Raw genomic sequence first — 13,384 nt, forward strand, 5'->3', positions numbered from 1 at the left:
TTTTTTTTTTTTTTTTTTTTTTTAGCATTTCTGTTATAACAGAAATGTGAACTAAGAGAAGAAAAGTAGATCTTTTTCTCCTTTATAACTTAATTGTTGGCCTCTGCAGGGAGAGGGGGGGCTCTTCAGAATCCCTCTGCTTCAGTCACTGCCTGGGACAGTTGTGGGGATTGTTCATTTGAGATGACATCATCTGGGACATACAGACATATTAAATATGAGACAATGCATTGTACATTTAATGGTCTTGAATTACCAAGACAGTGGTTAAGGTGCTTACAAAAGTGAAAGATTTTGTTGGCTGCCCTGATTCCATTTACTGTTCAGTAGTGAGATGAGCACAGCCCCTTTTCCATGTGTGTACAGTTAGCCGTGGTTGTTTATTGATTGCACACATGTCACTGGGGAGAATTTTTTTAACATCAGATATGTTAACTACAAGCTCATAGTCTACTCTTACAAAATTGATTTTAAAGCGAGCACCTCCTTAGTTTGCTGTTTACTAATCAGACTTTTCTAAAAATTAGGTCAAAACTGGGATCAGGAATTGGGAATTTTTCATATTTGTCACTTCCCTTCATCAGTTTTATATTTCATTATTGTGGACTATTCTGTAAGATCCCAGTATTTCCTCCAAGTTGTTCATCATTTCTTGATTAAAGTTACTGACTGAAGTTCAGCTTTTAATTTTAATGTTTTTTTCTGGTGAGTACTAATATCTCCTTGTGTCTGGATTGTCTTTTAAACTCTACTGGGAGATTGCTGGACTTGACAATATGACAGATATGCTAAGTTTACTTTGTGGCATATATTGTATTTAATGTACTAGGAGGTAAAAAAGTTATTACAGGTCCACATTTATTTGCGTGTGGAGGGGAGTATATCTCCCCTATTGAAGTTTTTAATAGTAAGTAATGTCTCCCTTTTTAAAGTAGTATTTTTATATCTTTAATTGGGGAAAGTAGAAATGGAGAGAGGATCACAGGATGTCTATGGTCCCATGTAAAATTCTCCCGTCTCACACTAGTTAAAAAAATTGACTGCTGTTAATTAGTTCCTAGTCTTTAGAAGAGAGCTTTGGCACTATCTCTCATCTGCTACTACCTTTACGTTGTTTTGTACATAAACCAAAGTGATAGTACATTAAGACATTTTCTATTCAGTGGTATGAACGAACAGTTTTTCATATCATTTAGCCATTCAGGTCTTGAGAAGGCAGAAGGTGGCTAGTCCATTCTGAATTTCGAATGAGTTATAATACATTGCAGGTTAAGGCCTTTATGAAGCCAAGCTACAGTCCGTATGGGATAGTAAGGCTTCATGTTAACAGGGTAACTCGTTACTCAGGTTATTCACCAACACACTGTCGTAAGAAATCTAGGGATGACAAGGTGCTTGTTTCCTAAAATGGATTCATTCATATGTTGATATGTGTTTACATCTCTGGGGGAATATTTAAGTATTTTGTTCATATAATAGATGGTGTAATAAGATGAGAGAAAGCATTCTGCAAGCAGCTAAAAAAAAGTTTTTGTTGGACACCATGACAACAAAAAACTTTGATGATAGCTCATGCTCATTGAGCACTTAGATATGAGGCATCCTATGCTAATCCTCAGGATGCCCTAATAGTCAGGAGAGCCTGTTTAACAAATGAAGTAGGGGCTTGGTGAGGTTCCAGTGACTGGTCCTAGGTAGCATTTGGCAAAACCAGGATTCCAGACCCAGATCGAGACTCCAGAGCTGTGTAAAATCTTAACTGCTGTGCTCTGTCGTATATTGTCTTGGTATGTATATTTTAAACATTCTGTTTTAGATACGAGCTTTTGTGTTTCTCAGTAATATAGTAAGAAAATTCATCATTCTCCTGGAGGTTTTCCTGCATTGAACAATGTAGTTTCCTAAGGCTGGTGCCATCTTTATTTTTTTAACTGGAAATTTTCATTGTCCAAATTATCAGTAGTTGGAATTTTAAAGTTGGTTATATAGATATATTTTAAAATCCAGTTCCTGTTGGATTTATCAAAACACCTGGCTCTACAGTAGCTTTTTTGGTCTTATAATTCGGGATATAGGATTCACTCAGTCTGTGTCACAAAATTATTTTGCTCACAAAATTTTAAGTATAGCTGTAAAAATGCTTATCTAAATGCAACCTTAAATTTGTGAAAGTCCTAATTATTTGATTTTTATCTAGTTTTTCAAGTACAGTTGCCCCTTGAACAACATGGGTTTGAACTGTGCACATATACTTACACTCGGATTTTTTCAATAAATGCCCATATTTTTTTCGATCTGCTGTTGTTGGAAGTCAGTGCATGCGGAGGGCTGACTGTACGCATTAATCTACACTGTTTTATATAGAGAACTTGAGCATTCTCGAATTTTGGTATCTGCAAGGGGTCTTGGAACCAATCCCTTGAGGATACTGAGGGACAAATTAAATTTTGAGGGGGTCAGAAGTTATACTTGGTTTTTCAACTGCACGGTGTCAGTACCCCACACTGTGTTGTTCAAGGGTTAAGTGTACTGTGATTTTTCTATTTGGTTTCAGGTCTTTTACTTGAATTAATTATTTCTAAATACCAAAGATGGCTTTGAATTTATAATGAAAATATCTGTTGGCTTAAAGATATATGCAAATCACAAAATGATTTTGATTTTAGTCCTTTTTATATTTGTGAAATACACATTTTTACCTTTAAGAATTTTCTTAAGAAAAATTTCTTTAAAATTTGCCTTTTAATCAAGTTGTATAAACATCATGTAATTTGTTTAGGTAGTCCTTCATTTTATAGGCAAACAGGGCAGACAATGGATAAAGTAGATTTTTTATTAGCATATTATAGTTAGTAAAAGGACTATAACATAAATGTATACCTGAATAATAATTGCTAAAATATCAGACATTGTGATTAAATAGCAAAGATATCTTTTTTATTTTATTTAATGATTTGGTAAACAAGGGTTTCAGTTTTGACATTTCTAGACCGAAATCAAATTCCTTTTGGTATTTGGTTGTTTGAATATATAATTAGATTTGGGGGTAAAAAGCCCAGAAAAATTGGTCCATTATCCAATCTTTAATGTTTGACGGTTGGAATTTAAAACATGTTTCCTTAACATGCCACTGGTACTTAACTTGATTCTTAAATTATTAAAGTGCAACATGCTGAGATTACTAAATTGACATTCATAGCGGTACTCGGAACATTTTCCCCCACCACCAATTAAATACCTATTTTAAGTTAGATTTTTTAGGGGGGAGGGTATGACAGGGAGTGGTACAGTTGGATTTATTTTATAAACATACATACAATGACAAAGGAAATGTAGAGTTCATTTTCTTTGTAAAGTCAGGCAATTAACAGTTTTTCTCTGCTCCTTAATTTTATAGAGCCAGAATGAAGAATGGGGAGGTTTGTCTGAGGATATCTTATGATAAAGAGCCATCTAAGGCTTTAGTCCCTTTGACCCCCAACTTATTTATTGGTAACTACTAAATTTACCATTTTTGTGGCATGGATAAAATGGACTGTTGCACGTGAGATGATAGCAAGTCCTTGCTTGATCCATGGAGATCAAATAGTTAAATACTGGGCTTTAACCCTCAGCAGTAGGTGCATGATGGTGTTGATCGATGCTTTGAGATGTGTCAACCTTTCTTTTATACTAACTACTAACAGCATCATTTTTGAAATTTGTTGGGGGTTTCCTTTTGAGCTTTGTTTGCTGTTGGTATTGTTTCTCACTAAAGTAACCTGAGAAATGAAAAATAAATGAAGTACCAATAGCAAGCGTTACACTCATGAATTTGCTTCTACTTGGAGATGATCCACTTTATGAACAATTTTACTGGATTTGCAGTTGTTGATCTGCCTCGTCTAGAAAGTGGTGGTGCTCTTTGAAGAATTAGTGCTTCTAAAATTGATTTGTTTTAGTGCTGGGATTGCATGATATATCTTAATACTATGCAACATCTTTGTGGAATTATTAATTTATAAAAGTCTGTTGGACTGCATAAAAATGGAAAGGTAAGACTCGAGAAAAGGTGAATAAATCTTTTGTAACTTAAAATTATTTTAAGTAAATAAATACTTGAAGTATTTAATGCCTTTTAATATGAAGTTTTGGGGATTTTTTAAATTAAAATCTTGCCAATTTAGAATACTTAGGCATGGTAGTCAAACTCAAGAATTACTTACATTGTTTTAAAACAGATGCTTTCAAATATATACAATAGTATTATTTAACAGGAAAAAGCATTTTGAAATAAGCCCTCTTAGACAAATTCCTGTAATTCCTTTGTAATTACCAATGTTTATGTTAAAAACCTTTAAGCCTAAATCTTTTTCTTTTAAATTGGGTTAAAAGTTGACAAGGCTGTAGTCTTTTATGCCAGCATATTTTCATTTTTTATAGTTAAGCTTGATTGGGGTCTGCTAGAACAAATTTTGGGTAAGTGAGGTTTAGTTACATTAATGCTCAAAATGGTAAATACAGAAAGGAGGATACAGAAAAAAAACAGAAGAGAGAACAAATCTTGCCTTTCACTTTACTTTTAATAAGAAACAGGGCAATATCTTTGGTCACTGGTTTTCAGGTTGTAATCATTTTGCTGTATATTTATGTGTTTTTTTGAGCTGTTTTTATTTGTCTGATTTTCAGAATTTGGAGAATTCCCTCCTGCTGTTTGATTTTAACTCATTTTAAACCATCTCTTGCTACTCTGGGCTATTTGTAATAATGAAAAGTTGGAATAACTTAAAATAGTAACTGTAAATCTAATTTTCAAAAGTATTTGACAAAAACCCACAGAAATAAATACATTTTTATATCACAATAGTTACATTCACATAAACCAAAAACATTTTTGTTAAGTAATACTCTTACTTATTTTTGCAATCTCACATTTTGTTCTGTTCCACTTTTCAATGCTCATTTTTACTTACTAAATTGATTGCATGAGCCCTAGGATTAGGACCTGCAGAGAGCATATTACTACCTGTCAGTGATTTTTTTTTTCTTTAAAATGTACTTTATGAAAAATTTCAGGATTTGAGTTCTTTTTTCTCTATGGACACATTATTTTCTTTTATTGTGTCCTCTGTTGCCTTTTTTTTTTTTTTTTAAATAAAAATTCCAGTTATAGAAACATTAACAAATACAGGCAAAGCACAGTAGAACATAATCTTACGCACCAACCAGAGACAATTAGATTAACTCAGTGGTTTCCAACTGGGGTCGGGGAGTATTTGTGCCTCTCCAGGGGACATTGGGAATGTTTGGACACAGTTTTGATTATCACAGCTGGCGGGGTGGAGCTACTGGTATCTAGTAGGTTAAGACCACCAAAGATCCCGCTAAACATCCAACAGTGACCAGGACATCCCTCCCAGAACAAGGAATGATCCTGCCTCAAGTGTCAGTAGTGCTGAGGTAGAGCAATCTTGGTGTAAGTTAACATGGAATATGTAAAGATTCCATTTATAGATTTCATTTACATTAAAGATTGCTACATCTTTTTAATGTAATATATAGTCTGGAGTAGAAAATGGCTAGCTGAAATGAATCAAAGGTAGGAGGGGAAAAAAGAGAAAAAAAGAATTATGAAAGGAGGGTAAATGTGCTTGAGAGCACGTAAATAGCCATAAAAATCACCTCTGATTCACCGAAATTTTACTCAATAACCAGTGCCTGGGGAGATAATCTATAGTTGACTTTAGCACCTAACCCACAGCAAAGCTTTTGGGATGTCACTATGTAATTTAATTTCCTCAATTACGGAATCTGTTAATGTCTGTTAAGGTAATTGAGTTTTTACCCGGAAACAATTGAATATATCCTGCAGGCAGTTAGAAAACTTTTGAATTTTCTGCTCATTTCCCCATCCACCTTAGAGATTTGGTAATTTCTTAAAGGAGGACTAGTTTAAATGACCAGAATTTTGCATATATAGACTTTTATTGCATATAGACTTGGAGGAGGGGGGAGGTTCTACCCAATTAGCCATAAATAATTTACTTAGTAAAGATATTTAGAGTTCGAATATTTGAAATTCAGTGATTCCAAGAAATCTTTTATGTTTGGAAAATCCTGATTAAATTTAGGGCATTTCAAGTTATAATCCAAATAGAATATCAAGGCAAATATTATGCAATGACCCTAAAGTATGCTTAAAACTTTCTTTACAGTCTAAAAGTTACATTTGCTAATTATTCTGCTTTTTTAATTTAAAAAGTACAATTAACTGCCAGAGAAAGTAATTTATCACTAATGGGTTTTTAGAACCGGGTTTATTAAGATGTGGTTAAGTTATCCCTATCATTTTAAGACAAATTTATAAAACAAATATAATAGAAGTATCAGTAGCACAATTTAAAAAGAACGATAGTAGATGCGAGTAAATAATTCACAGATGAAAAAAGAAACAAATAGTTCTTTTACCAAGAGTGTAAATTAAAATATCGATTAGACCTTTTGGTTTGTTTTTTGGATTGGCAAAGATGAGAGTGACCCTCTTGTTTGCTGCTGTGAGCACTTATATTCCGTTTTGGAGGATTACTTTGGTGATATCTATTAATGGTTAAATATGTACACCTTTGACCCATGAGTTGCACTTCAAGGAGTTTTATGCAACAAAAATATACAAATTCACCAAGGCACATGCTCAGTATAATATCAAGCCATTGGAACGTACACAAACATCTGTCAATGGGAAATAGGTTAAGGAAATTACAGTATGGCCGTGCATGAAACTGTTACCTATAAAAGAAATGAGATTGATTTCTGTGTAATGATATAGAGAAGATACTCCAGGTATATCAAGTGAGAAAAGATTTTAGAGCAGCACAGTAACTTAATGGTATTACCTCCGAAAATGTCTGAGTACCCCTCTTTTTCAGAAGTGTAAAACAAACACGTATTTTATAAGTATTTTTATGTAGAGTTCTTAATTTGTAATTTTTTAAAAGAATGACGAAGTGCTGCTGTGCGAATGGAGGAGTATACATTGTGTTGCTCAGTTAGGCAAAACTAGAATAGAATTTGCTAAGAACGTTTCAGTCCATAAAGTGAAGCACTTGTGTGCTCCTGACTATTTTAGATACTAACCTTCTGGAGCAACCATATTGCTATTGCCGCTCATTGCTAACTTAATGTTAAAAAAAAAAAAAAAATCACTTAGCTTTCCTAGTTCCTCACAATTTCTTGTGAAATAAGAGTGACACCATGAGCCCTATCATCTAAAAGTTACCTTATAAAGTGCTTTCAGTTCTTTTCTTTGTATTCATTGCTAAAACTAGGTCTTTGTTAGTTTGGATAATCTCTGGCTCTTTGGTCTTCAGCACAAGGAATATGGTTCTGGAGTTGACAGTAAGGACTTTGCCAGAGAATTTAGTGAGGAGCAGTCAAAAGGACCACTGTATTCTAGAACGTGAAGGACAAAAGACACTACTTCATAGTGCAAGGAATAAATGAAGCCCCTTTACAAGAAAAACTGGAGTAGAGCTCTAACTTCAACTTACACTTATATATTTATTTTTCATTAAATGTAAATTATTTTCTCTGACTACATTGTATACTAGAAAATCAGACTAGGTTCTCAGTTTTGGATCTAATACCACTAGTTTACTTAAGCATTTCTCATCTCAAGACTAAATTAGCCTTCAGGTAATTGCTAGCTTACCAATTTCCATTAGTTTTCTCAGGTCGCTTTACTTTGAGTCATCAGCCTAGTATGGTGAATGTCTGGGAATTTTTAAGGTAATGGGGTTTGTCTTAGGAACGAACATAGGTGGTTTTGAGAACAGGTGTAACTTAATTTTTCTCTGCTGTTTGTTATCCTACATTTCCCACTATATCTGGTCCTTTTTGTGGTGGGGTGGGGGAGATTATTCTTAGTATGGAGGAAAGTCGAACATGCATGTATATTGAGAAGGAGCTAATGCAGACAGTGATGGAAAATAGGAATAGAGTAGAGAGAAAAAGTCAATTGGGAGAGTCTGAATGGAATAAAGCATTGGTCTTGGAGATAATGAGGTAAAGCGGTAGATTTTTTTCCTCGTTAGTTGGGTGAGCGAAATTGAGAATGTTGTCATTTCTTGGCTTTGAAAAGCTCTAGTGGAGAGCTGCTGGGAAAAAGAGAGGAAGCAGAAAACTTGAAAATGTTAAGGGTTCGGAATAGACTTAATGGGGAGCAAATCAGTGATGAGCAAAAGGATTGGCCAGGATCGAAGGCCCATTTCGGATAGAAAATAATGCCTAATCTTTATTCAAAAAATAGATCTCCAAAGAATCTGTACTAAGGGCAGCTTGTGGTTTGTATTTGTGTAACACAACTGGATTAAACTTTTTTTTTTCCCCCTATTTTCATTCTGGTTTTATTCCCACATAATCTAAATCACTGACGTTTTAGTGTATTAAGAAACTCAGCTTGCTGGGTAGAAGGTAGTAGGTCTAGTTCTGCACAGGGCCCCTTGTGTGTTATGACAGACTTTACTCTCACCCTCTCCTATTCTTAATATAATTATTCTATGACCCATACAATGTACTGGTGGTACGAGGACCCGGAATACTGGAGTTATATTTAATCCATCATAATAGTTTCTTTGTATATAAGAAAAAAATAACTTGGTTAATTATGGGCATTATCTATCATTTAGTTAAAAATCAACCTTAAATGTTAAGTGGTCATTAAGGCATTTATTTATAGCATAACTTTTTCAGACCCTAACAGTCAAAACTGAGAAGTTATTTAAAACATGTTATAGCAACTTAGTGGTAAAAGAATATTTATTTTTGTGCATTTTACGTTTTCTTTTCTTCTCGAACGATGTTTTCCCAATAAAGAGGGTTTTCTCCCTATGAAGATTATTCTTCACAATTGATGAATGCTAATTTCTTAAGTACAGTAATCTGGATCATTGGCTATAAAGAATAGTTTGGTTTTTCATCAACCCTTTCCTTTCCTAAATGTAGTAAAAGGTCTTTCACCTTTGAGAAGTTTTCCTAAAGAATTACTTGTTCTCTTTCATTGTAACTCTCCTCTGGGGAGGAATGGCTGTGTACTCAGCCCTATATGGGGAACTACTTTTTCTTTTAATGGACATAAGCTCTCCATGGTTGGTTTTTACATGGTGTGCTATAAATTTAAGAGAGAAAAAAGATTGAAAGCTATAATATAAAGACTCAAAGAATTGGTATTATTTAGATGAAAGGTATTTTGACAGACTTAAACTTTTCTTATTCTTTCTCCAGAAAACAGAGAATGCATATCCCAGCAAGAGTTTCATTGGGTGTAAGAAAGCATACTAGAATACGTGCTGGAGTACTGACATGCAACAAAATGTAGTAGGATATATAACTCAGTTCGCAACTATAATTTTGTCAAGTTTGTAATTTATATTTTAGCGTTATCTGAAGTTTCATTACATTAAATCCCAAAGAATAGTCCCAATTATTTCATTTAACTGATATTTTCTTATGGAAGTTTGCTCTCGTAATGATCCATCATTTATTTTTTTACATAGGGAATATTGAAAGAGGTTCATTGACAAAAAAGTATTATTAAATACTGTGACTCACTAATGCCATTGATACAGATATAGAATTCCCCTACGAAAACGAGAGCTTGTATAAGAAAACGAACCATTTGGGCGTTCAATTTATTATTAATATTATTTTAACTTCTGCTTCATTCCACTATATTCTGAGTGGGGGAAAAAAGGCAATTATCTCTTTAAACTGTTTAAGAACTATCGAGGATTAAAGTTTAACTGGCTTTTCTCCTCAGATACTTTTATATTGAATGGTTATTATATAAGGGATGTTACATATTTTATTGGAATCGTTTACATGACTGTGTAGCCTACCATTTCAGTGTCAAGCTGAATAAATATTGAAATAAGGGTACTTTAAAAGCACTCAAATAACTGGTTTAAAACTTTTGAGTCACGAGCCTTTTGGTGGGGATGTAATCCCTTTTGTGAGAGTCTGAAGGGCTATGGGCCCGTTCCTCAGGAAAATGAGTACATAATTTTGCCTCTGGTTTCAGGGGGTTCTTGGAGTCCCTAGAAATCCATCTCTGGACACTTAACAAATCTGGAGAGTTCTTTAAAATCTATCTTAAGGATTATTTAAAAAGTAATATCCTTAGTCTCAGAGACATAGTCTTTGGATTTCTTTTTAAGCTTAAGTGAACAGTTTAAAAACTTTCATTGCTACTTACTAAATACTAAATAGGTGACTACTTTCCCCTTTTTCTTGGGATTTTCCTTTAGGATCTGCGAAAGAGTTTATGGTCACCTTAGGATGTAACGATTTTTCATTAAGGGATTAAATTCCTTTACTTCGTGTAGTAAAATCCTGATGAACTTGAACACTGGTGGGAGAAGGGAGCATTCTAGTTGAATTTTCAGTTAACTCTGTTGACCAGATGACGTGTATTATCAGTAAATACAGTGCTTTAAGATTCTGTAGGATGTAGGTCGTTTCGACGATCATTATACACAGTAAAGTTAATAAAAGTTGAATCTGAACTCCCGGTCAGTTCGGAAGTTAAATACTCAGCCATAAACCAAAGAACAAAAAACAAAAATTTTAAGTTTCGCTTGTTTACTGTGCACTAAACATTCTAGAAATCTGATTGTCTATGTCAGCGTGTATACTGTGTGTAAGAACATGTGCATTTCTTTTGTAGCCACGTCATGAATATTTTAATGTCCCTGTGTACTAAATGACTCTTCATCGTGTGTGCAGAATTTCACAGAGGAAATAGAGAGCTGATATACTTATGAAAGAAAATATCCTCAGCTTGGTGACTATCTTGTGTAATAATAATAGAACATTTCAGAACCAATACCTTTTACAATTGTAATTTTTTTCCTGTTCCTATTCCTCTATTCTGTTTCATTTTCATTCTATATATGATCTTGATATAGCTTATTCCTGCTTGCAGCTGGTTTGATTTCTTCTTGAAAAAATATGACCTGTGAATGTTTTGAGTAATATTTCATCTTAAACACATCCATGTTATCATCTGCGCACCACCTGATAATCCTGTAAGAGGAAAACCTAGCAATTGTTACAGTGTTTACCAAAGAAAATACAGCTGAAATGCTAGGTCTAAATAAGCAGTGCGATAATATATAGTATAGTTTGATCTTCAGATGTTAAAGAAAAAAATAAAACTATATTTAGTGTGACTATATTACAGTCTATGTGAGCTAATGTGTTCTAATGTATCACATAAAAGTGTATTTTGGAATACAAGAAAGTAAGACCTGTACTGTTATATTTAAGGTAAAACATTCGGTTTTTAAGAAATTTGTAATGCCATATTTATTGAATTGCATTTGTGCTATATAATATCACATAATCCCTGTAAGAACTATCTAGAAAGCTATGTCAGAAAATCTCATCTGCAATATCTATTATTCAATAGTAACCCTTTCAAAGTATTAATACTGCATTTATATAGTGAGAGTTCTAATGCTTAGTTTAAATACTTATATTTTACTAGTTATGGTTTTATAATATATTGTCTTTTAAAATACTTAATGATTTGTTAACTATGGTTTTATATTTCTGAATTTAAAACCTTTAATATTGATCATTATTGTGTATACTTTTAATAAAACATGCAACATATATTATAAAAGGAAAAGATAATTCATTGTTTATATCTAGAGAGTTTAAAGCCTGAGTTAAGTAATCTGTCATTAAACAATAAATTCAAAAGATGGTCAAACTGGTTTACCACTGAAAGAAGACCTATAAAAATGTGTTAGGCAGGTATGCAGATCAGTTCTTCCATTCTTAACCATTCTTGCTGTACTGCATTACATTTGAAGCCCCTTGATGGGCTATCAAATGAGAAATGGTAGCATTGTACATTGAAAGCATTGGGAAACGTTGGTTTTTCATTTCCATTTTTTCCCTCCATGCCTCCCCCTGCCCTGCAATTTATTATCTGGTTTTAATGCTGCATAAATATGCATTGTCTCATGCCTGTTTGCTTTGGATGCAGTGTGCTGAGCTGTAACAAGATGTTGCTTCTTTTGTTACCTGTATACAGCTGCTTGCTTTAAATTAGTAAATTCTGAAACAGCTTTCCTTGCATGTCTAAAATAAAAATATTGCATGTACTTTGTCTCATGTGAATGACTTTTTTCTTCTCCATCCCTTTCGTTAATGTATTTGACATTTAGTTTTTCCAGGAAATTTTTTAAAATCATGGTCAAAAACACATAACAGTATTTACCAGCTTAACCATTTTTAAGTGTTCAGTTCAGTAGTCTACATTACGCATCATCTTTACATTGTTGCGCAACAGATAGGTCTCCAGAAATTTTTTCATCTTGCAAAACCGAAACTCCATACCCAATAAACAACTCCCCATTTCCCCTGCTCCTCAGCCCTTGGTAACCACCATTTTACTTTCTATGCTTCTGTGAATTTGACTCTTGTTAGTAATAGTTTTTCTGGCAAATTTTGAGCTACAATTTTAATGTGAACATGTGCAAATTACATTTTATATTATAAACGCAATTGGGAAAAAAAACCTAATGTGCTACTTGTACAAATCTCAAAGGAATAAAATGTGTAAACGATTCTTTGAAATTAGGCCTTTTAGAAAGGACAGATATTTTAAATAATGCATATTTGATTGGCAACATGGTTCTTTTCGAGAGATGCTATATAAGATTGCAGTCAGTGAGCACATCGGAGAAATCTGACCAGGGAATAGGGTGAGGGACATTTTTACACGGGTAAGCTAAGAATATTAGCTGTATAGAACTCGATGTAGGCATCCTTTTAATACATTAAAGGTTGTACGATATTTTATAGAAATGATTATTTTTAAGTGGCTTCATTTAATATGCATGTGATTCAGATGTCTTTCAGTACATTTAACGTTTAAGGCTAAACATGAGTGAAAGAGATTGGCTTACATCACTCTTGGGTTACATCATTTCCATTGGACTTTCTTTAAAAACTGCCATGAAAGCTGAGACACGCAAATAGATTGGTACTGGGAACTCTCATGTGCACATCACTCAGCTTCAACTAACCATCACTCGCTACTCCTGATCCTAACGTCGTCGACCACCGCCACCCCATTTTGCTCCAGTATTTCAGAGCAAGCCCTAGACATCCTATCTTTTCACCTTTCACACTAAAGTATGTATCCCTAAGAGAGAGGTACCGCACCCCCAGATTACCAGCAATTCCTAATACCTTCTTTTTGGTTCAATTTTGCCTAATTGAAAAATGTATTTTTAAAATCAGTTTGTTAGAACCAGGTTCCAAACCAGGCTCACATCGTATCTGGTTGATGTTTCTTCATTTTTAACAGCTCTTTTCTCCCTCTTGCCATTGCCTT

The 13,384-nt window shown here is 33.8% G+C and overlaps 1 protein-coding gene across 3 annotated transcripts in view; it reads left to right on the forward strand.

The window, feature by feature from the left end:
• AP1S2 (adaptor related protein complex 1 subunit sigma 2) overlaps positions 1 to 12,151 on the forward strand; it is a 23,350-nt gene extending 11,199 nt beyond the window's left edge. Inside the window, exons 5-6 of one of the 3 annotated variants that reach the window (XR_005650539.1) lie at positions 3,398 to 3,492; positions 10,700 to 12,151. Coding sequence is in view for 2 of the 3 variants with exons in the window: in XM_039852318.1 (XP_039708252.1) it covers positions 9,259 to 9,315 (57 nt within the window). In the remaining variant the exon portion in view is untranslated. Of the gene's footprint in view, positions 1 to 3,397; positions 3,493 to 9,258 lie in introns of all 3 variants that reach the window. The other 2 variants (XM_039852318.1, XM_039852317.1) reach the window with 2 other exon arrangements.
• Positions 12,152 to 13,384: the final 1,233 nt, after the last annotated feature.

Source organism: Pteropus medius, unplaced genomic scaffold (assembly GCF_902729225.1).
Source record: "Pteropus medius unplaced genomic scaffold, Ma_sr-lr_union100, whole genome shotgun sequence".
In the NCBI taxonomy this organism is placed as follows: domain Eukaryota; kingdom Metazoa; phylum Chordata; class Mammalia; order Chiroptera; family Pteropodidae; genus Pteropus; species Pteropus medius.